We start from the raw sequence: 24862 nt of genomic DNA, 5'->3' as shown, positions 1-24862 counted from the left end.
ACGGTCCGTATTCATCCAATTCCCCATAGGGGAGAGCGGAGGAGAGACCGCCATGTCCACCGACAGCTCAGCAGGGATTAATGGAGGAATCCCCGCTGAGCCAAACGGGCTAACGGAGCGGATCAATACGGATCCGCTCCGTGTGAAAGAGCCCTAAGAGTCAGCAAGGAACAGATGCAGCATTGGACCTAGATCAGTATGTACGTTTCTTATTTTTAAGTCCTGCACTTTTAAGAGTGTTTTGGTAAATCCACAGACCCCATTGTTTAGCTCCATCGCAGCCAACTCCCTTCAGCTGTCATTCAGAAGCAAGCACATTGCCTGATAAGTGCTGAAGGTGTAACTAGGGTGTAGATCCATTCCTCTTAGTCACCAGCTATCTAGGCCTTTTGTTTTTCCAAAAGCTATTTAACAAACTAAACAACACAAAGTCAATTAAATTACACAGAAGAATGACATCTATAGATAAACATGTCATTACACATCAATATCTGTCTCTCATAAAATAAAATAAAATAAAAAAACCCTGTCTTCCACTACTGGGCAGGTTCATGCCAAAAGAGAAATGGCGCCACCTACAGCCTTTCAGTAGTCAAATGCAACAGTATTTTCAAATGCTGTGTGTGTTAGCAAAAAACCTGGATACATTTCCAGCAAATGCACTTGTTTTTCCTAAAATCAAGAACAGTGGGCCAGATTCACAGAACAAATACGCCGGAGTATCTACTGATACTCCGGCGTATTTTCAAATTTGCCGCGTCGTATCTTAGTTTGTGATTCACAAACAAGATCCGACGGCTTTTGGCTAAGATCCGACAGGCTTACGGCTTCGTACGCCTTCGGATCTTAGGCTGCAATACTTCGGCCACCGCTGGGTGGAGTTCGCGTCGTTTTCCAGCGTCGGGTATGCAAATTAGCATTTACGGCAAAACACGAACCGACTCGCGTGCGTAACGTAATTTTTTCGCGTCGCGTTGCTTAACAATCTTTTTCATTGCTTAACTTTACACCAGCCATGTTAAAGTATGGCCGTCGTTCCCGCTTCGAATTTTACATTTTTTTTTCCGGCGTAAGTACGTTACGCACGTCGCCATTCACAAAGACGTCGGGGCAACGCAATTTCGCGCAAAGCACGTCGGGAAGATTGCGAACGGAGCATGCGCAGAACGTTCGGCGCGGGAGCGCGCCTAATTTAAATGGTACACGCCCATTTGAATTAGGCGGGCTTGCGCCGGACGTCTTTACGATACACCGCCGCAAGTTTACAGGTAAGTGTTTTGAGAATCAGGCGCTTACGCTGAAAACTTGCGGCGGTGCAACGTAAACACGATACGTTACGCCGCCGGAGTTCTACGAGAATCTGGCCCAATATTCCCAAAGCACACATTCCTGTAAGAGGCTGTAAGGTAAGTGGGTGCTGAAGCAACCGATGGCTGGAGACTGGAGCAAAGGAATTGTCACCAGCACAGCAAGGAACTATATAAAGGGTCCAACTTCTTATTGAACAATCACATTACAGCAAAGAACAGCAACGTTTCAGAGCCATGCAGGGCCCCTTTATCAGGAATGTGACCTAGAAAGGGGGTCTTGCGTCGGCCCCAAAACACGTTTGCTTGGATGTTACCGTTGATGACCAGCGATTTACCAGTACGTCGCTGGCTTTAAGTGGGTATACCAGAATGATGCCTGCAGCTATTTTTTAGGTCCTCTGCTTTAAAACATAAAAAAAAAACAAAAAAAACACAGTATATAATATTTGGAGGTAGCACCCTGGTGTTTTAGGCAGGGTAACCAGGTAGTAATTGTCCTGGCTAATTGTTAGAAGATCCACTGATTCCTCTCTAATTCTGGAATTGCTGCACCATTTCTCTTCTGTCACTAGGTGGCACTGTGGCTGGTGACATTAGATCGATGAGGACATAGCAAGGACAGATCATGAATGGATGGGGCGTCTCAGCCAATTGGCAGGGGTTTCTTTAGTCCCTTGGCCTACTGGGAGAGGCTATTTATTTGGTTGCCATCCGGGCACCTGGGGACCTCCGGGCCCCTTACAGGTATACTGACGAAAAAAGAAAAAAAAAGGGGGTTTTCATTTGGGCACCCGGGGACCTCCGGGCCCCTTACAGGTGTTCTGCTTGTACCCCTCTGATGGTGGCCCTGGTTACGCTCTGTGGCCCCCCCCCACCCTTAAACCACCCCCTTTATTGAATCCAGGCTTTTTTCTCTATGAAGGCTCTTGTCATTTTATAGATTGGGTGCAGCTGTGCCTGAACATCCGCATCATCCATTCACAGAATTCAATGGAGAAAACTTTTTTAGCAGAATGAAAACTCCTCCTAAAAGTTTTAACCAGACATCGATAGAAGTCACAAGACAGCTTTAACCGCTAATGAGAAAAGTTATTTAGCAGTTTATATTTACCACAACTATTGCATTTCCATGTTCTGAGTGCTGGGTTTATTAACACCTTACTGCTTGCCGACCGTATACTGTATATACACATTTGCAAGGTGTCTCTCCATGCGCAGGATCACGTACCTAGTATGTGATTGTGCACTTCCGGGTCTGGGGCGTACACGTGTGCTGCCAGTGGCCCGCTTCCACTATGATTAGACACAGCGGGAGCTGATTGGCAAATACAGTGGACTCAATGTCTGCCGGCACCCGCTGATGCCTCAGTACACAGGCAGGATGGCGGTCTGCCTACTTAAACAAGGCAGATCGCCGTTCTGTTACTAAACAGAAGACATAGGCCCAGATTCTCAAAGGGCTTACGACGGCGCAACGCCATGTACGCCGTCGTAAGTCCTAATCTGGGCCGTCGTATCTATGCGACTGATTCTTAGAATCAGTTACGCATTGATATCCATTAGATCCGACAGGCGTAAGGTTCTTACGCTGTCGGATCTTAAATGCATTTTTTTTTTTTTTTGCCGCTAGGTGTCGCCTCCGTCGTTTTCCCCGTCGAGTATGCAAATTAGCTAGATACGCGAATTCCCGAACGTACGCGTGGTCGACGCAGTGAAGTTACGACGTTTACGTTAGGTTTGCGCGGCGTAAAGTTGCCCCTGCTATATGAGGGGCAACCAATGTTAAGTATGGCCGTCGTTCCCGCGTCGAAATTTTAATATTTACGTTGTTTGCGTAAGTCGTCCGTGAATGGGGCTGAACGCCATTTACGTTCACGTCGAAACCAATGACGTCCTTGCAACATCATTTGGAGCAATGCACCCTGGGATATTTTCCAGACGGCGCATGCGCAGTACGTTCGGCATGGGAACGCGCTTAATTTAAATGCGCCACGCCCCCTACCCGGCTAATTTGAATTAGGCAGGCTTGCGCCGGGTGATTTACGCTACGCCGCCGCAACTTTACAGGCAAGTTCTTTGTGAATAAAGCACTTGCCTGTAAAACTTGCGACGGCGGCGGCGTAACGTAAATCAGATACGTTACACCCACTGAGTTTTACGGCATTCAACGAGAATCTGGGCCATAGATCCTGTGTCTCTGCTAAGCAGGGGCACTGATCCATGTCTTCTCCTAGTACAAGCACCTCCCCCACAGCAGTAATGCACTGGTCAGGCACACATTTAACTCTTTGATCACCGCTGATGTGAACCCCTTCTCTGCCATTAGTACAATGACCGTACATATTTTTTTAGCACTGATCACTGTATTACAGTGTCTGTTAGTGTCCCGACTGTCTGCCGCAATATTGCAGTCCCGCTATAAGTCGCTGATCGCCGCCATTACTAGTAGAAAAATAAATACAAATTTTCCATTGTTTGTAGACGCTATAACTTGTGTGCAAACCAATCAATATACGCTTATTGGGATTTTTTCCCAAAAACAGACAGATTAGGAAGTTCCCAGCTTCACAGGCCTCGTTTCACAAAACACTTCAAACACAAAATGACAGGCTGATGGGTAGGATGGCATTCACAGGTTCATGATTTCCGGACAATGATAATCGAATCAGAGTGTGCATTGTATCAATGAAATGTCAACCATGAACAATTTCATTAACCACTTAACCCCCGGACCATATTACTGGTCAAAGACCAGAGCACTTTTTGCGATTCGGCACTGCGTTGCTTTAACTGACAATTGCGCGGTCGTGCGACGTGGCTCCCAAACAAAATTGATGTCCTTTTTTTCCCCACAAATAGAGCTTTCTTTTGGTGGTATTTGATCACCTCTGCGGTTTTTAGTTTTTGGACTATAAACTAAAATAGAGCGACAATTTTGAAAAAAATGAATATTTTTAACTTTTTGCTATAATAAATATCCCCCAAAAATATATAAAAAGATTTTTCAGTTTAGGCCGATACGTATTCTTCTACATATTTTTCGTAAAAAAAAAAAAAAAAAAAAACACATTGATTGGTTTGCGCAAAAGTTACGTTTACAAAATAGGGGGTAGTTTTATGGCATTTTTATTAATATTTTTTTTTTACTAATAATGGCGGCGATCAGCGTTTTTTTTTCAGTACTGCGACATTATGGCGGACACTTCGGACACATTTTTGGGACCATTGGTATTTTTACAGCGATCAGTGCTATAAAAATGCATTGGATTACTATAAAAATGCCACTGGCAGGGAAGGGGTTAACACTAGGGGGCGGGGAAGGGGTTAAGTATGTTCCCTGGGTGTGTTCTAACTGTAGGGGGGGTGGACTCACTAGGGGAAATGACTGATCTTCTGTTCATACATTGTATGAACAGACGGTCAGGCATTTCTCCCCCTGACAGGACTGGGACCTGTGTGTTCACACACACAGCTCCCGGTCTTCGCTCTGTAACGAGTGATCGCGGGTGCCCGGCGGTGATTGCACTCGCGTCGGGATCAGGGACGAGCGGCCCTAGTGCCCGCTTTGCAAGGTGATTGGATTAATTATCACCTTCCCTCATTCCGCGATAACTCAATTATTATGCCATGGTAGCTGAAAGATTCATTTGGTAATAAATGACTTACAAAACCAAATTTCTAGAGCTTGGGTGTTACCCTACTCATTATCATGATAGTGTTCTGTTCAAACTGTGGGCTGAATACAGGTACATCTGTGCATTTTTATGGCGCGGCGCAGCGTATCGTATTTACGCTACGCCGCCGTAAGTCAGTGAGGCAAGTGCTGTATTCACAAAGCACTTGCCTCCTAAGTTACGGCGGCGTAGCGTAAATGGGGCCGGCGTAAGCGCGCGTAATTCAAATGAGGATAAGGGGGCATGTTTTATGTTAATTATTGGTGACCCGACGCGATTGACGTTTTTCCCGATCGGCACATGCGCCGTCCGTGGAATTTCCCAGTGTGCATTGCTCCAAAGTACGCCGCAAGGACGTCATTGCTTTCGACGTGAACGTAAATTACATCCAGCCCTATTCGCGAACGACTTACGCAAACGACGTAAAAAATTAAAAATTCGAAGCGGGAATGACGTCCATACTTAACATTGCGTACGCCTCATAAGAGCAGGAGCAACCTTACGCCGAAAAAGCCTAATGTAAACGACGTAAAAAAATAGCGCCGGGCGTACGTACATTTGTGAATCGCTGGAATCTAGGTCATTTGCATATTCTACGCCGAAAACGACGGAAGCACCACCTAGCAGCCAGCGTAAATATGCAACTAAAATACGACGGCGTAAGAGACTTACGCCGCTCGTATCTTAGCCTAATTTAAGCGTATCTGGTTTCCAGAATACGCTTAAATTTACGACGGCGTAGATTCAGAGTTACAACGGCGTAACTCTCTCCGAATCTAGCCCTCAGGCTGTAGGCCAACTTACTCGAACCATCTCAGTGGACTTCTACACTTCCTTCTCTATTTTCCTACTATCCTATGCATTTTTATTTTAGTTTTTTTTGTCTATCCTTTTATTTTTATTTTAGAACTCATTTTATTTAAACAGTAATAAAGTACTGCTTTACATAATTATACTTCAATATTCCAGGTCCAAGTAAAACAATTTATATGATAAATAGTATTTCCAACTACAGTCATGAATATCTTGATGTAATGATCTATTTACTTTTCTATTTTCTGTTGAGTTCATATAATTTACTTATCATCTGTACATATATAGTGGACCATGAAGTTTTTATTTTTTTTTAAAACCTGTTGTAAGTTGGATAACTTATTACAACATGTATAAAACAAGATTTGTACTTGGATTGCCATATTCATTCAATAAAATACTTTGACAAGGAAAATGATGGTGCAGCGTTTAGAAGTAATAGTAGGAGCCTTTAAAAATGGGTGTACTTGTGCGCTGTTATGTTGTGCTATTAAGTGCTCTAGACTACAAAACTTACGAGACAAGGTAAGAGCCGGGCAGACGGTGGGCATGCGGGGGGCAATGTTTGGGGCACAATGGCAGCATTGGGCACACTGACAGCATTGGGAACACTGGCAGCATTGGGCACACTGGCAGCATTTGGTGAACACAGTCGCAGCGTTTGGTGAACACAGTCGCAGCGTTTGGTGAACACAGTCGCAGCCTTTGGTGAACACAGTCGCAGCCTTTGGTGAACACAGTCGCAGCCTTTGGTGAACACAGTCGCAGCATTTGGTGAACACAGTCGCAGCATTTGGTGTTTTTTTTTTTATTTCAGTTTATTTGCACCCCCCCCCAAAAAAAAAAGGAACTCGTCGAGAAAATAGAGAACGTGTTCTCTATTTTCTCGTTGTTCTATGGGAGAACTCGGCCCGCCGAGCTCCTCGGCGGCTTCTGGGCTGAACTCGCCGAGGAACTCGATGTGTTTGGCACGTCGAGTTCCTCGGCCGTGTGTACGAGGCCTCAGGATAAACAGGGAGAGCCAAAGGCTGGAATCAGCCCAGATCCTAAACAAAACCAGTTAGAAAGGTTCAGATAAAGAGGCAAGAGAGAAGCAAGATTTAATTAGACATTTAAATTTCATCTGGACCTGAGAAGCACATCAGGTCCACATAAATAGCATTAAGTCAAGTTCAGTGGAAAAGTTCATCCAAATTTAACTTGATTTCCATGAGTCAGACAATCATTGGCCCAATACAAGAAGCCAAAACAGCAGAAAACACCATTGTATTTGATTCCAATGGATAAGAGAGTAAACACAATTCCTACCTGGTATGGAGACTCAGCATACAGAGGCCCAGATTCAGGTACATTTGCGCTCTATTTGCGGAGGCGCAGGGCAACGATTTTGCCCTGCGCCCCCGCAAATATTTTGCGCTGCCCTCGATTCACGGAGCAGTAGCTCCGTAAATTGCTAGGGCGCGCCGGCATAAGCGCGCGCAATGTAAATGATCCCGCCGGGGGCGGGAATCATTTAAATTAGGCGCGCTCCCGCGCCGAGCGTAGAGCGCATGCTCCGTCGGGAAACTTTCCCGACGTGCATTGCGGCAAATGACGTCGCAAGGACGTCATTTGCTTCAAAGTGAACGTGAATGGCGTCCAGCGCCATTCACGAATCACTTACGCAAACGACGTAGATTTCAAATTTCGCGACGCAGGAACGACGGGTATCCTTAGCATTGGCTGCGCCTGCTATTAGCAGGAGCAGCCTTACGCTAAGCACGCCGTATGGAAACGTAGTAACTTGCGTACGCAGGGCCCGCGCAACAATTGTGAATCGGTGTTAGTATGCAATTTGCATACTATATGCTGATCCCAATGGGAGCGCCCCCTAGCGGTCAACGCAAGAATGCAGCCTAAAATCAGCGTGGCATGAGAGCCTTATGCCACGCAGATTTTAGGCTGCAGTCGGCGTTACGATGTTCCTGAATCAGGAGCATTCGTAACGCCGGAGCAAGTAAGCAATTGCGCTGCGTAACCTATGGTTACGCAGGCGCAATTGCTTACTGAATCTGGGCCAATGTCTCCCCACAGCAATCATGCAGCACAAATGAATCGTACAGGGCTGCCTCCTTAACCGCTTCCATACCAGGCTTTTATACACACATCCATACCAGGCCTATTCTGGCACTTCTCTCCTACATGTACAAATCATAATTTTTTTGCTAGAAAATTACGCAGAACCCCCAAACATTATATATGTTTTTTTTTTGCAGACACCCTAGGGAATAAAACGACGGTCATGGAAACGTTTTATTTTGCACGGTATTTGCGCAATAATTTTTCAAACGCCTTTTTTTTGGATTTTTTTTTTCATGAATTAAAAAAAATAACAAAACAGTAAAGTTAGCCCAATATTTTTGTAAAATATGAAATATGATGTTACACCGAGTAAATAGATACCCAACATGTCACGCTTTAAAATTGCGCACACTCATGGAATGGCGCCAAACTTCGGTACTTAAAAATCTCCATAGGCAACGCTTTGAAATTTTTTACAGGTTACCAGTTTAGATTTACAGAGGAGGTCTAGAATTGTTGCTGGCACTCTAACGCACGTGGCGATACCTCACATATGTGGTTTAAACGGCGTTTACATATGTCGGCGGGACTTGCGTGTGCGTTCGCTTCTGCGCGCGAGCTACTGGGGACAGGGGCGTTAAAAAAAAAATATATTTTCTTTTTTACATTATTTATTTATTTACACTTTTTTTTTTTTATTATCACTTTTATTCCTATTACAAGGAATGTAAACATCTCTTGTAATAGGAATGTGTGTGACAGGTCCTCTTTATGGAGAGATACGGGGTCAATAAGACCCCACATCTCTCCTCCAGGCTGGAAAGCATGAAATTGGTGAAAAAAAATTCACCGATCTCATGATTACTGTTGCTTAGCAGCCGCAATTGCGGCTTTGTTTACTTACGGGGACCCAGGCATGACGTCATCACATCGCGCCCGGGTCCTCCGACGGTCATAGAGATGACTGGTGACCACCTGGTCACCAGTCATCTCTATGCTTCCTGCCAGCGCCGGACGATTCGTTCTCCAGGCCCCCGATGGCACGGGCGAGCCCGGAGAAGCACCGGATGGCGGCGGGAGGGGGGGGGATGTCCCCTCCCGCCGTCTGTAAGAACGATCTAGCGCCACTATGATCGTTCTTACGTTGTGCAGAATCGCCGGCAGAAGAGAAGGATATCTGAATGATGCCTCTAGCTGCAGGCATCATTCAGATATCCACCCGCAAAGCCCAGGACGTCACATGACGTCCACCCGGATCGGTAGAGGTCCTTTGTGGACGTCATTTGACAATGGGCCGGGCGTGAAGTGGTTAAATACCCCCATCTCCCCTCCCACACGACCGAGCGTATGACAACCTCGGATGTGAGCGGACACACAGTGTCAATGCGCATGTGCCAAGTGGCGCTGAGGTGTCCGCGCCTACGATCCCCAGACTCCCCTGCGATAGATAGGAGGGGATAAGTGGGGAATCCCTCACACATACGGCGCGTCAGGGCAAAACACGACCCGCCCAGGTGGAGAGACCTCCCACTAGATGAACAGGGAAGCCTCCAGTGGACCAACACAATGGGAAGGCATGGTGACCAGCGGAGGGGGCGGAGACCAGACGCCTAAACGGCGAAAGCGCTGACAGAAAGCGGGCTAGACATAGTATAGCCCTTGGGTGTCCATATGGAGGGGCAAAAAGATCGACCATAGAAACACGCGGCAGGGCAGGAAAGGGGGGCACATACAGCTGGATGGAAAGTGATCCCAAGAGGGACGAACCGGAGTATCTGAAGATGGTAGCGAAAACACCCACAAACCTTTACACATCCTCTGTGAGGGAACCAGGAAGTGATGCGCTCCGGCTTCACTGGCCGGTTCCCTACGGCGCATGCGCGAGTCACGCTAAACGCCTGCAGATTAGCTCCCGCTGTGTACTGGGAGCCGAGTGTTCCCAGAACACAACGGGGGGAGGACGGGAGGTGACGTCATGCCCGCAGTCTGCCCGAGACTGTGTGGCCGGAAGTGGGTGCAAATACCTGTCTTTAGACAGGTATCTGCACCCCCCTCCCCCTGAAAGGTGTCAAATGTGACACCAGAGGGGGGGGAGGGTTCCGATCAGCGTGAGTTCCACTTTAGCTCCGCTTTAACCCCTTGATCACCCCCTACTGTTAACCCCTTCCCTGCCAGTGACATTTATACAGTAATCAGCGTCAATGGTCCCCAAAAAAGTATCAAAAGTGTCCGATCTGTCCACCGCAATGTCGCAGTCCCACTAAAAAATCACTGGCCCAGATTCAGGTAGCAATTGCGCCTGCATAACCATAGTTACGCAGCGCAATTGCTGACTTGCGCCGGCGTAACGAGTTCTCCTGATTCAGAGAACTCGTTACGCCGACTGCAGCCTAAAATCTGCGTGGCATAAGGCTCTTATGCCACGCAGATTTTAGGCTGCATTCTTGCGTTGACCGCTAGGGGGCGCTCCCATTGTGGTCAGCGTATAGTATGCAAATTGCATACTTACGCCGATTCACAATGTTGCGCGCCCCCTGCGTACGCAAGTTTTGTCGGTTGCGTACGGCATCTTTAGCGTAAGGCTGCCCATGCTAAAAGCAGGGGCAGCCAATGCTAAAGGATACCCGGCGTTCCCGCGTTGCGACGTTCGAATTTTACGTCGTTTGCGTAAGTGAATCGTGAATGGCGCTGGACGCCATTCACGTTCACTTTTAAGCAAATGACGTCCTTGCGACGTCATTTGCCGCAATGCACGTCGGGAAAGTTTCCCGACGGAGCATGCGCTGTACGCTCGGCGCGGGAGCGCGCCTAATTTAAATGATTCCCGCCCCCGGCGGGATCATTTACATTGCGCGCGCTTACGCCGGGCAATTTTGCCGGCGCGCCCTCGCAATTTACAGGGCTACTGCTCCGTGAATCGAGGGCAGCGCAAATTATTTGCGGGGGCGTAGGGCAAAATCGTTGCCCTGTGCCTCCGCAAATAATGCGCAAGTGGTACCTGAATCTGGGCCACTGATTAGTGCCATGAAATGCCCTAAATTTACCCCCTATTTTGTAGATGCTATAACTTTTGTGCAAATCAATCGATATACAGTGGAACCTCGGACTGCAAGTAACGCGGTTAACAAGAGTTTTGCAATGCAAGCAATTATGTTTTTTAAATTCTGACTCGGTTTGCAAGTGTTGTCCCGCAAAACTAGCAGGATTCAAGTCTCTCCGGTATGCAGTACCGCATTTGGCCAGAGATGCAGGGGGCGCCGGAGCCGATCTGAGCCATTCAGAAAAAATGAATGAAAACACTCAAATACTCCTTTCCCGGGTGTTTCCAAATGCAGCCAAACGGTCTCCGAGTCTCTCCGGAACCCCCCCACCTCTGGCCACATGCGGTATTGCATGCCATAGAAGTCAATGTGGAACAAATTATCTTTGTTTACAATGACCTCTATGGGGAAACTCGCTTTGATATGCGAGTGCTTTGCATTACAAGCATTCTCCTGGAACGGAATTATGCTCGTAATTCAAGGTTCCACTGAACGCTTATTGCGATTTTTCTTACCAAATTTATGTAGAAGAATACACATTGGCCTAAACTAATTAAATCTTTTTTTTTTTTGTATTATTATTATTATTGGGATACGTATTATAGCAAAAAGTAAAAAAAAAAAATTTCCCCCCAAAATTGGCGCTCTTTTTTTGTTTATAGCGAAAAAAATAAAAACTGCAGAGGTGATCAAATGGCACCAAAAGAAAGCTCTATTTGTGGGAGGGGGGATAAAATTTTGTTTGGGTACAGCGTCGCACGACCGCGCAATTGTCAGTTAAAGTAACACAGTGCCGTATTGCAAAAAATGGCCTGGTCATTAACCGGTTCCCGACCGCCTCCTGTACATGTACGTCGGCATAATGGCACGGCTGGGCAAAGCGACGTATATACACGTCACTTTGAAATACCCACTGGCGGCGCCCCTTGCCGCGAGCTCCGTGACCGTGGACTCTATTAGCTAGATTCAGATAGGTTTACGCCGGCGTATCAGTAGATACGCCGTCGTAACTCTGAATCTACGCCGTCGTAAATTTAAGCGTATTCTGGAAACCAGATACACTTAAATTAGGCTAAGATACGAGCGGCGTAAGTCTCCTATGCCGTCGTATCTTAGGGTGCATATTTACGCTGGCCGCTAGGTGGCGCTTCCGTTGAGTTTGGCGTATTATATGCAAATGACTAGATACGCCCATTCACGAACGTACGTGCGCCCGTCGCAATTAGTTACGCCGTTTACGTTAGAGATACGCCGGCGTAAAGATAAAGCTGCTCCCTAGGTGGCGCATCCCATGCAAGGTATGGAAACAAACCTATCTTTTTACGTTGTTTGCGCAAGTCGTATGCGAATCGGGCTTGATGTAATTTACGTTCACGTCGAAACGGCGTACTTTGGAGCAATGCACACTGGGATATGTCCACGGACGGCGCATGTGCCGTTCGTTAAAAACGTCAATCACGTCGGGTCACCAAACATTTACATAAAACACGCCCCCCTGTTCCACATTTGAATTAGGCGCGCTTAGGCCGGCCCATTTACGCTACGCCGCCGTAACTTAGGAGGCAAGTGCTTTGTGAATACAGCACTTGCCTCTCTAACTTACGGCGGCGTAGCGTATATGCCATACGCTACGCCTGCCTAACGTTGCGCCCGCCTACGTGAATCTGGCAGTATGTCCGCCGGTGTCCTGCAATCGGGTCACAGAGCTGCAAAACGGGGAGAGGCAAGTGGAAACAAGCATCTCCCCGTTCTGCCTAGTGACGCGGTCACTGATTGTCTGTTCCCTCTCATCGGGAACAGCGATCAGTGACGTGTCACTCGTAGCCACGCCTCCCTAACAGTAAGAATCACTCCCTAGGGCACACGTAACCCCTTCAGCGCCCCTACAGGTTAACCCCTTCACTGCCAGTGTCCTTTTTTTCATATTTATAGCACCGATCGCTGTAAAAATGACAATGGTCCCAATATAGCATCAAAAAAGTGTCCAATGTGTCCGCCATAAAGTCGCAGTCATGATAAAAATCACAGATCGCCACCATTACTAGTACAAAAAATAAAAAAAAATTATAAAAATGCCATTACCAGAAAGAATACGTATCGGCCTAAACTGAGGAAAAATGTTGTTTTCTTATGGATTTTTTGGGGATATTTATTATAGCAAAAAGCAAAAAATATTGTTTTTTTTTCAAAATTGTCGCTCTATTTTTGTTTTTAGTGCAAAAAATAAAAGCCGCAGAGGTGGTCAAATACCACAAAAAAAAGCTCTATTTGTGGGGGGAAAAAAACACATCGCACGACCGCGACATGACAAAATGGCACCATTTTCGTCTTCAGGGTCTCTGCTTTCACTTATGTTTAGTGGTTTAACTAATATTCAGGCCTAAAATGTACCTTTTACTATGTGTGGAGGAACAGCTTGGCCAGCTTGACCATGGCAGTCTGTATCTCTCATTATTCAGTCAGACACCTTCTATGAGGGAGGACTCCGCTCACCGTCTATATAACGAACCGACTTGTCACATCCCAGCCGCCGTACCTCAGCTTCTCCTGCCAATCCCGGAAAAGAGCACCGCCGTCCCGTGGTGCACTCTGGGAAGTGTAGTCCTCCCTCCCGCCTCCTCTGTCATTGGGGCGCCTCATAGAACTACAAGTCCCATATTCTCCCGTGAGCCTCGGCGCGATCTGGCCAGGCTGGGCTGGGGAAAGATGGCGGCGCCTTTGGTGCTGGTGATGCTGGTAGCGGTGACAATCAGGGCTGTTCTGTTCCGCTCCAGCCTGGCCGCCTTCATCTCCGAGCGGGTGGAGGTCGTGTCCCCCCTCAACTCATGGAAGAGAGGTGAGGGGGCGCCGGGAGAGGAGGAGGAGGAGGAAGAGGGTGTTTGGGGGACAGGTGTGATGGGTAGGGGTGTGGACAGGTGTATGGGGGAGGACTGGGGACAGACATGGGGGGCAGGGAGGATGATAGGGAAGATATGGAGGAGGATGATGATGACAGGGAAGACATGGAGGAGGATGATGACAGGGAAGACATGGAGGAGGATGATGACAGGGAAGACATGGAGGAGGATGATGACAGGGAAGACATGGAGGAGGAGGATGACAGGGAAGACATGGAGGAGGAGGATGACAGGGAAGACATGGAGGAGGATGATGACAGGGAAGACATGGAGGAGGATGATGACAGGGAAGACATGGAGGAGGATGATGACAGGGAAGACATGGAGGAGGATGATGACAGGGAAGACATGGAGGAGGATGATGACAGGGAAGACATGGAGGAGGATGATGACAGGGAAGACATGGAGGAGGAGGAGGATGATGACAGGGAAGACATGGAGGAGGAGGAGGATGATGACAGGGAAGACATGGAGGAGGAGGATGATGACAGGGAAGACATGGAGGAGGAGGATGATGACAGGGAAGACATGGAGGAGGATGATGACAGGGAAGACATGGAGGAGGATGATGACAGGGAAGACATGGAGGAGGATGATGACAGGGAAGACATGGAGGAGGAGGAGGATGATGACAGGGAAGACATGGAGGAGGAGGATGATGACAGGGAAGATATGGAGGAGGAGGATGATGACAGGGAAGACATGGAGGAGGAGGATGATGACAGGGAAGACATGGAGGAGGAGGATGATGACAGGGAAGACATGGAGGAGGAGGATGATGACAGGGAAGACATGGAGGAGGAGGATGATGACAGGGAAGACATGGAGGAGGATGATGACAGGGAAGACATGGAGGAGGAGGATGATGACAGGGAAGACATGGAGGAGGAGGATGATGACAGGGAAGACATGGAGGAGGAGGATGATGACAGGGAAGACATGGAGGAGGAGGATGATGACAGGGAAGACATGGAGGAGGAGGATGATGACAGGGAAGACATGGAGGAGGAGGATGATGACAGGGAAGACATGGAGGAGGATGATGGGAGGGAAGTTGACAGGGAGGAGGGTGGTGATGATGATGGGGGGATGATGACATGGAGGATGATGATGGGGGAGGTTGACAGGGAGGAGAAGGATTATGATGATGGGGGGGGTGTGACATGGAGGAGGATTATGGGGGGGGTGACATGGAGGAGGAGGATGATGATGGGGGAGGTTGACAGGGAGGTGGAGAAGGATTATGATGGCGATGATGGGGTGTGACACATGGAGGAGGATGATGATGGGGGGGGGGGGGTGACATGGAGGAGGATGATGGAGGAGGAGGAGGACGACAGAGAAGAAATTGGTGATGATGGGGGGGTGACACATGGAGGAGGAGTATGATGATGGGGAGGGGGTGACACATGGAGAAGAAGAAGGAGGAGGTTGATGATGATGGGGTTGACACGCATGATGATAGCGAATACATGGAGGATGACAGAGAAGAAATTGGTGATGATGGGGGGTGTGACATGGAGGAGGAGGGTGATGATGATTGGGGGGGTGACATGGAGAATGATGATGGGTGACACATGGAGGATGATGATGGGGGGGGGGGTGTAAAACATGGAGGAGGATGATGATGGGGGGGGGTGACATGGAGGATGATGATGGGGGGGTGACATGGAGGAGGAGAAAGATTATGATTGGGGGGGGTGGTGACATTGATGGGGATGATGATGATGGGGGGGGTGACATGGAGGAGGAGAAAGATTATGATTGGGGGGGTGGTGACATTGATGGGGGGGTGACACGCAGGATGATAGGGAAGACATGAAGGATGACAGAGAAGAAAATGGTGATGATGGGGGGGGGGGGTGACATGGAGGTGGAGGGTGATGATGATGATTGGGGGGGTGACATGGAGGAGGAATGAGATGGGGTGGGTGACACATGGAGGATGATGATGATGGGGGGGGGGGTGAGATGGAGGAGGATGATGATGGAGGGGTGACATGGAGGAGGAGAAAGATTATGATGATGGGGGGGGGGTGACATTGAGGAGGAGGAGGATGATGATGATGATGATGATTGTGACGGAGGATGATAGGGAAGACATGGAGGATGACAGAGGAGGTGATGATGGGGGGGGGGGGGGGGTTGACCAGGAGGATGATGATGATGATGGGGGGGGTTTGTTCCACTCCAGCCTGGCCGCCTTATCATCTCCGAGGTGAGGAGGGTGGTGGGTAGGGGTGTGAGCAGGGGTGTGAGCAGGGAGGAGTGTGGATAGGTGTATGGGGGAGGACTGGGGACAGACATGGGGGGCAGGGGGGGTGACAGGGAAGACATGGAGGATGATTGGAGGTTGGGGAAGACATGGAGGGGGAGGAGGGCAATGGGTAGGGGTGTGAGCAGGGAGGAGTGTGGACAGGTGTATGGGGGGAGGACTGGGGACAGACATGGAGGAGGAGGAGGAGGATGATGATGATTGACATGGGGGAGGAGGAGGAGGAGGAGGAGGAGGAGGAGGAGGAGGAGGAGGACGACGACGACGACGGGGGGGGTGACAGGAAGGCTGAGTAGAAGGACAAAGAGGCTGAGTGTGTTTAGGAGAAGGGTGTGATGGGCAGGGGAGGATTCTGGGTACAGTTGGGTGGGGGTGAGATGGGTTCTTCGGACAGCAGGGAGGAAGCTGATCACAGGAGATTACTGAAGACTTGAGATGCATATAATTTGTCTATGGCCGCCTCTTCCACTCATCATCATATTTTTTATTATATGTTTTTCAATCCCTGATTTGGCATCAGAACTCTTGGTTTCTATGGGTTGGCACACCTGGCATCCGATGTTTTATTTTGAACATTGATTATATTATGTCCCCCTGAAAGATTCTTCATAGGATTGTAGACAAATGGGGAGTTCGGTGTAGTTCAGCTTCTTCATGGTTTAGTACAAAGGGGTAGAATACCGTCTGGCCGGCAAATCGCCCCCCTGGAACCTCGGAGAGACATAAGCTGGTGGGGAAACACTCGGCACCCATACAGAAGTAAAATCATAGCCTATAGAGATTTTTTAAGTACTGTAGTTTGTTGCCATTCCACGAGCATGTGCAATTTTGAAGCATGACATGTTGGGTATCTATTTACTCGGCGTAACGTCTTCTTTCACGTTTTACAAAAAAATGGGGCTAACTTTGCTGGGTTTATTTTTTGCAATTTTTTTTTTTCCCCCAAAATAATTCTCCTATACGGTGTGACATGAAATATTGCAATGATCTCCATTTAAAGATGGGGAAAGAGGGACACCTTCTAGCAAACGTATGTAGACATAGGACACGCCCCCTGTCGCACCCCTTTAGAGGAGAATTAACCCAAAAAAAGTTTAATTAACCACTTCCCTCCCGGTCAATAGTCAATTGACATCCGGGAAGTGGTTGTGAAATCCTGACTGGACGTCTATTAACGTCCTGCAGGATTACATGTCGGCGCGCGCCCGTGGGGGTGCGGCGATCGGTGATGCGGTGTGTCAGTCTGACACCCTGCATCTCCGATCTTGGTAAAGAGCCTCCGGCGGAGGCTCTTTACCATGTGATCAGCCACGTCCAATTACGGCTGATCACTATGTAAACAGGAAGAGCCGTTGATCGGCTCTTCCTCACTCGCGTCTGACAGACGCGAGTAGAGCCGATCGGCGGCTCTCCTGACAGGGGGGGTTTGCGCTGATTGTTTGAGCGCAGCACCCCCCTCGGATGCCAACACTGGACCACCAGGGAGTGCCCCCTGGTGCTCAATAGAGCAAAAATGGGCACAATTTTTTTTTTTTTTTAACAATCCGTGCCCACAAATGCACACTTACTGGCAACATGGGCACTGACTGAAATGATGCCCAGCAATGCCATCAGTCTCGCCTATGAGTGTTGCCCATGAGTGCAGCATACCAGCACCGCCTCATCGGTGCCCATAATTGAAGAAGAAAACGTTTTTACAAAAAAAATTACAGAAAAAAATAAAAACTTATTTTTTTTCAAAAATGTCGGTCTTTTTTTAGTTGTTGCGCAAAAAATAGAAATCGCAGAGGTGATCAAATCCCACCAAAAGAAAGCTCTATTTGTGGGAACAAAATGATAAAAATGTCATTTGGGTACAGTGTAGCACGACCGCGCGATTGTCATTCAAAGTGCGACAGCGCTGAAAGCTGGCTTTGGCAGGAAGGTGCGTAAGTGCCTGGTATGGAAGTGGTTAAATTCACTTTTTTTACCACTAATATTCCTTTATATTGACTTTTTAGTTGGGTGCTATGCTAAAATTATAAACGAATGGCAGCAATGGGCCTTAAGTGGTTAGACCCCAAAAGGTTGATTTGCGCACAGGACTGGAGAAGCCATCTTTGAATGACCACACCTCCTGACGCGTTGTAGAATTTCCAGACATTCCACCCAGACTGATAGGATGTGGACAGATATTGGTTCCAATGTAAGTTTAGTCTGTATTCTAGTTCCTGATTGTACCCTTTATTTTCCAGTTGTGGAGGGGATGGCCTTGTTGGATCTTGGTGTGTCGCCATACTCAGGAGATGTCTTTCATGAAGTGAGTATCTGTAATTTTGAGTGTTTGCTGGATATGAGAGTTTAAGGCTGGGTTTCCACTTGTGCGACTTGGGACTGCAAAGTCGCATGACAAGTCGTACATCATTATTTCCAATGAGTACCGTTCATATTGAAGTTCGACCGATATGGGTTTTTCTCTGGCCGTTGCCGATATTTGGAAATCGGGGCGGCCGATATGTGTTGCCGATTTTTGCGGCCGATATTATAGGCCGATTTTTTTTTTTCTTCATCTCAAAAAACCTAGGGTGGGGAGGAGATAATTGTTTAGGGTGGAGAGGTGGGGTGCAGCCTGTCAGTGCCTCATGAGTGCCCACTGGTGCAGCCCATCAGTGCAGCCTATCAGTATTCATTAGTTGTGAAGGGGACATTGCAAAGGCTGAATGCAGAAAGGACGACTTCTGAACACATGGCACTGAAGCTGCAACTGGCAGCCACATTCCTGCATACAGCCTCCATGCTCTTTGTTTACAATAATCCATCCAACATTTGGACTGGTGACAGTGTCTCTTTAAAGCGGAGCTCCACCCTAAAGTGGAACTCCCGCTGATCGGGACCCTCCCCCGCCCCCCCTGTGTTGTTACATTTGACACCTTTCAGGGGGGAGGGGGGTGCAGATACCTGTCTAGACAGGTTTTTGCACCCACTTCCGGCCACACAGTCTCGGGCAGACTGCGGGCATGAAGTCACCTCCCGTCCTCCCCCCGTTGTGTTCTGGGAACACTCGGCTCCCAGTACACAGCGGGAGCCAATTGGCAGGCGTAGTACGACTCGCGCATGCGCCGTAGGGAACCGGGCAGTGAAGCCGGAGCGCTTCACTTCCTGGTTCCCTCACCGAGGATGGCGGGGGGGGGGCAGCAGAGTGACGAGCGATTGCTCGTCCTCTGCTGCGGACGGCGCTGGACTCCAGGACAGGTAAGTGTCCTAATATTAAAAGTCAGCAGCTGCAGTATTTGTAGCTGCTGGCTTTTAATATTTTTTTTTTTTTCAGCGGAGCTCCGCTTTAAGTAATGTAGCCCAGCATATAACTTTACTTTTATCTAAAACATAAACTGTAGGCACAAACAAAAAGAACAAATAACACCATAACATACTAAGTACTATTTTTAGGAAGTAATCACTAGGGCCACAGTCACTGTATTCCTTGTTTTAATTATTAGTTTGTCATGCGGAAAATCTGAATGTTTTTAATTACTCCAAACTGTCTTTTCTCCTACAGACTCCTCTCATCGTCTATCTCTTCCATTTCCTTGTAGACTATGTAGAAATCGTGTATATGGTAAGTGAGCTTTTGGCATTATATCATTCGCTGCCATAACATTTTTTTGCATTCTTTTGCACACTTTAAAAATCTCCACAAATTACCGTATTTATCGGCGTATAACGCGCACCCTAATTTTAAGAGGGAAGTTTCAGGAAAAAAACTTTCAACGGCCCCTTTTATATTCCAAAGCCCCCCTGCACATTGCACAGATCTCGGCACATTGCACAGATCTCGGCACATTACGTAACCCCCCCCCCCCCCATACACTACACAGCATTTTCCCCCTGCACAGTACACAGCCCCCTTGCACTCCCAGGAGACTGCCAGCGTACTGTAAAGTTTTAAAAAAAGCACTGCCAGTCCCTTCTCATACATACTGTGTTCCCTCGGCTGGTCACATGATCGCTCTCCTCTGATGTGTTCATGTGACCACTCTCCTCCTCCAATCTGAAACTACACTCGGAGGGGGAGGAGGAGCAAGAAGAGGAGAGAAGGGACTCGCATCGTTTTTTTTTTTTTTTTTATCTTTTTAGTACGCCGGTGGGCTGTCCCAAGACCGGGAGAGGTGGGACGGCCGGCACGACATCCCCGCCCCCCCAATGGTAAAAGAAAATGACATTGGCGTATAACGCGCACCTACGATTTCCCCCTGATTTTAAGGGGGAAAAAGTGCGCGTTATACGCCGATAAATACGGTATATATTTTCTGAAAGCAGAACACTGAAAAATAGAAGGGCAGTAGTTGCATTTTTTTTTTTTATGTCACATGATATTGGCACAATTGTTTACTTATGTGCATGGGGCTTTAAATGTTTTTTTTTTTTTACTTCCGGACAGCCGCATGCATATATACTGGGGTAGGGTGGCCCTTCAGTGCAAAATCACATACCTATACATAATCTTGTTTCCCGGGTCCACCTTTCAGCTCAACAGCCAGTTCCCTACTGTGCATGCATGAAGCACGCATGCACAGTAGGCAAGACTAGGAGCGGCAGGAGAAGGAGGAGAGGAGGCCTGAACTTCCGAGTGATAGCGATGTGGTGCAATCTTCCAAAAGGGGGACAGTTACCTGCTCCCCCGACAGTAGAGCTGCACGATTCTGGCTAAAATGAGAACCAATTTTGCGGCGTAACATCTTTCACTGCGCAAATACAGTGTGACATAAAATATTGCAACAATCACCATTTTATTCTCTAGAGTCTCTGCAAAAAAATAAAATGTGCGTGGATGTATATTTTGTGTGTGTGTGTTCTAAATAATTTTCTAGCAAAAAATATTGATTTTATTTGTAAGAAATGTCAGAAAAAGGTTAAAGCGGGGGTTTACCCTAAAAAAAAATTCTAACATTGCATGGAGCCGACCTATGAGACCGACAGTAAGCCGAACGTCGGTGCGCAGGTGCCGTATAGAGCCGCATCGACGTTCGGCTTCTTTCGGCAACTCGTGACGCGCAGTATGCGCCGGTCGGAAGCATGCCAATCGCAGCCTGTGATTGGGAACGCCCACTCCCGCGGTGAACCCCCGCTTTAAGTGGCAATTCTGTATCACACTGTTCATCTGTAATATTGGGTCCCCTTCCAATTTACGTTTTGGGGTCCTTTCACACGCGATTCGATCAGATCTGCCTATCAGTTTTTCAGGCGGACCGTGTTGTTCATAATTAATGTCGGAGGTTTACAACCACTTCAGGCTGGGTTTACACTATGCGGCCGCAGGGCACAGCAGGGAGTCCGGTGCGTCCCCATTCAGAATTTGGAGATCCGATTTAGGTCAGAATTTTTGGCTGAATTCGGACCTGAAATGGAGCCAAAGAAGCACAGAACTATTCTGCTGTGTGCTCCGCGGTTGCCCCTGAGATTTGTGATCTGGCTCCATTGAGAGCCAGTCGGTCTCTTGTCATGCGAATTGGATGCAGGGAAACCCAGCCTTAATGTAGTATAAACTAATATACCGTAGTTAAAATTTTGTAAGCAAACATTTTTCTAGTACATGGAATGTTAATTTACTCAACCCGATTTGCTTCTTCTCAGTTTACAGATGCACTTACAGCCTTTGCACTTTATTTGGCTGTTCAAGAATATAACAAAGTATCGGTAAGATATTTTTTGACTATCCTTTGTTTCATGGACTGTACTACCTTGGCATAAATGTTTTACAGCATATAAATTGTTAATAGCTTCAAGATTGCCTGTTTGTGAGACAAGCTATGATTCTGTATTTTAAAGTTTATTAGGCAATGGAACATTAGCAAAAACAAGGATAGTCCTGGGAGCCTTGCTTAGTAACTCCTATGAGGGGGGAGAGGTGCTCACCTCCATAATGTGGAGGGTGGTAATCTACAGAACAACGATCAAAAAAGTACAATCCACACACCCTGTTGAGTAAACTTCTCTAAAAATCTTTATCAAAAACCACATATACCGTATTTATTGCGGTATAACGCGCTCCCACGTATACCGCGCACCCCTAAAGTGGCCCCCAATCCTGTGGAAAAAAGTTTTTTTTGTACTTCGTTTTGGTGTCTTGCGTGGCGTCCATCGGCGGCCTCGTCGGGTCCGTCTTTTTTCAGGGCAAAAAAGTGCGCGGTATACGCTGATAAATACGGTAATTATCAGCATCTTGCCCAGAGATCCTGCCTAACCCACTAAACCAGGGATCCTCAAACTACGGCCCTCCAGCTGTTGTAGAACTACACATCCCATGAGGCATTGTAACACAGACGTGACTAGCCATGATGGGAATTGTAGTTCCTAAACAACTGGAGGGCTAGAGTTTGAAGACCCATGGACTAAACCCCTTCCCAACCATCTACAGTACCTAATGTACATATATCACTCAAGTGGGAGCTGGTGAATAAACCTCCCAAAAAGGGATCCCCGTCCCCTGAGGAGCCAGGACCCCATCTTAAAACCTCAATGGGTGAATGGAGTTCTGAATTCCTAGGGGACAGAACCATACTGATCCAGGCCAGAGAAATTATAGTCACCGCCCCAGATGGGTATATGGATATGTCTGTATCCTCTCAGAGAAACCCAGGTGTCGGCAATGCACGAAGCAAATGTAGAAAGAAATGTTTGAACAGCCGCACTCTGAAAAAAACCCTCGGTTACCTTTTATTGGTAAAAAAATGTAAACGCCACACATCACAGCAAAAAACAGGGGCATGCATCTGACGTGTTTCACACTATTTGTTAGTGCTTACTCATGAGTAAGCACTAACCAATAGTGTGAAACGCGTCAGTTGCATGCCCCTGTTTTTTGCTGCGATGTGTGGTGTTTGAAAACTTTTACCAATAAAAGGCAACATTTGATCCATGCCAGATGTAGGTAATCCTTCAGTGCCCAAGGAAATAGATAATGAACCGTTCAGGGCCAGTGAACCTGCTGGAAAAAACGGTCACAAGATCCGCAGTATGGAGGTAAAGGTGTTGCTGAACATGTATTAGTAAAACAGTGTAAGGTACTGTCATGGATCTTAAGATATTAAAGTGTTTCTACTTGACATCTGTTACACAGGAGAGGGACATTCAATGCAAGGACACCGGCTATTGAAATGCTAAGTGGAACCAGCTAGAGAAATACCTTTTATTGTGCTCTGCAGGCTAAGAGCGGGTGTCGGAGACACTCCGTCTGGCTAAAAAAACTATGGATTGAAGGTTAATTGAATCTAGAATGTATGTGTGAAGATGTATGTGTTTATTGTTCTAAAGGTCAGAAGCCTCCTGTCAGCTGTATTGAATTAGCATTCTATTGTCTAAAGCAATGTAACCTCTCAGAGGTAGTAATTAAGTAGCCCGGGTTATTGTGTACATTGATTACCCCCTGGGGCTTCTGTCTCAATACACAAGTCTTTCTATCCAAGCTATTGGACCAATCCCTGTTGACAATTTCAAGTCCTCATTTGCATGGTCAAGGAGGACTTGAGTGAAGACTGGATATACTTTACAATTGACCAATAGGAAAGCGGTTGTTGGGAGTGGGATGTTCCAAAATTCTGTATAAAAGTGTGCTGTGTACTTGAAATAAAGAGTCCTGTTGGAACTTACATACAGCCTGCCTGGTGTTTGTTCTTAATGGGTCCGAATGGCACATAGCTGTAATTCGGATCCCGGAACCTTGGATGACTGGACCATCAGACGTTGCAATCTGCAAGCTGACTCACTGGTAGCAGAGGAGTGTCGGGAGAGCAGGACCTGGGCGAGGAAGGATCTCGTCACAGGTACCAATGAGCATATGGACAGCGAGGGTGGATATCGCCTCATATGGTATGTATGCTGCTGCTGAACTACAAATGCAGTCATGGTGGTGAAGCTAAGGTAAAGATTGTAGAAGCCGTTCAAACCTGCCATCTACAAACTAGAGGGTTGAAGACTCTCCAGGCATGAGGTCCGGCCTGTGGTGTAGAGCAGCCTCAAGGCACACCAACAGGTCATGTTTTCAGGATTTCCCTCAGATGAAACGGCTGTGGTAATTACTAAGGCAGTGAAACTGATCAAATCACCTGTGCAAAATAATGGAAAGCCTGAAAACATGACCTGTTGGTGTGCCTTGAGGACTGGAGTTGGGAAACACTGGTGTAGAGATTGTCCTGTGGAGTTGGGTAACCTAACCCAAAGTATAACTACAGCTGATATGACCTATACATGTACATCTGGGGTCTATGTGGTGTAGGCCAGCGGTTCTCAACCCTGCCCTCAAGTACAAGCCATGTTTGCAGGTTTTCCTTCATCTTGCACAGGTGCTTTAAATCTGAGTCAATGGCTTGGTATTTTGGACAGCTATTTTATCTAAGCGAAATTCCCAAAACATGGCCTGTTGGGGGGTACTTGAGGACTGAGGTTGAGAACCACTGGTGTAGGCTAATCCTAATGTCCACCAGCCGTCATCTGTGATATCTGTCTCAACTTAATCCTTGAGAAATGCACGCTCTGGAGACTCGATCCCCCTCTGCAATGCTGATGGTTCAGACTGTGGTGACAGTAATTCCAAGTATCCCTTCTGCTGGAAGCTAGTCCCCCCCCCCCCCAATATGGTGCTGGCTGGTTCACAGGAGCACTTAGTCCGAGCAGGTAAAATGGGATCGGAATAATTAAGGCAAGCAGTGACACGGAGATATGGGCCCGTCCATCTACATGTTTCGTCCCACCCACCGGATCTTCGTCAGGACGTATGGAATATTAGCACTTATTTTATATCAGTTGTTACAAGATC

General features: G+C 47.5%; 2 protein-coding genes across 2 annotated transcripts in view; one reads left to right on the top strand and one right to left on the bottom strand.

Moving 5' to 3' along the window:
• The window catches only part of TP53INP2 (tumor protein p53 inducible nuclear protein 2), a 219156-nt gene extending 205743 nt beyond the window's left edge, over positions 1–13413 (bottom strand). Inside the window, exon 1 of the mRNA XM_040330394.1 lies at positions 13291–13413. The gene's annotated coding sequence lies outside the window, so the exon portion shown is untranslated. The remainder of the gene's footprint in view (positions 1–13290) is intronic.
• Positions 13414–13554: 141 nt separating this feature from the next.
• Positions 13555–24862, top strand: part of PIGU (phosphatidylinositol glycan anchor biosynthesis class U) — a 31241-nt gene continuing 19933 nt past the window's right edge. The window contains exons 1-4 of the mRNA XM_040330391.1: positions 13555–13735; positions 18306–18370; positions 19607–19666; positions 21682–21744. Coding sequence (XP_040186325.1) covers positions 13606–13735; positions 18306–18370; positions 19607–19666; positions 21682–21744 — 318 coding nt within the window. The 5' untranslated portion in view covers positions 13555–13605. The remainder of the gene's footprint in view (positions 13736–18305; positions 18371–19606; positions 19667–21681; positions 21745–24862) is intronic.

Source organism: Rana temporaria, chromosome 12 (genome assembly GCF_905171775.1).
Source record: "Rana temporaria chromosome 12, aRanTem1.1, whole genome shotgun sequence".
NCBI classification, from domain to species: Eukaryota; Metazoa; Chordata; class Amphibia; order Anura; family Ranidae; genus Rana; species Rana temporaria.
Note: the sequence above shows the minus strand (reverse complement) of the source record. Positions and strands in the feature narration are given on the sequence as shown.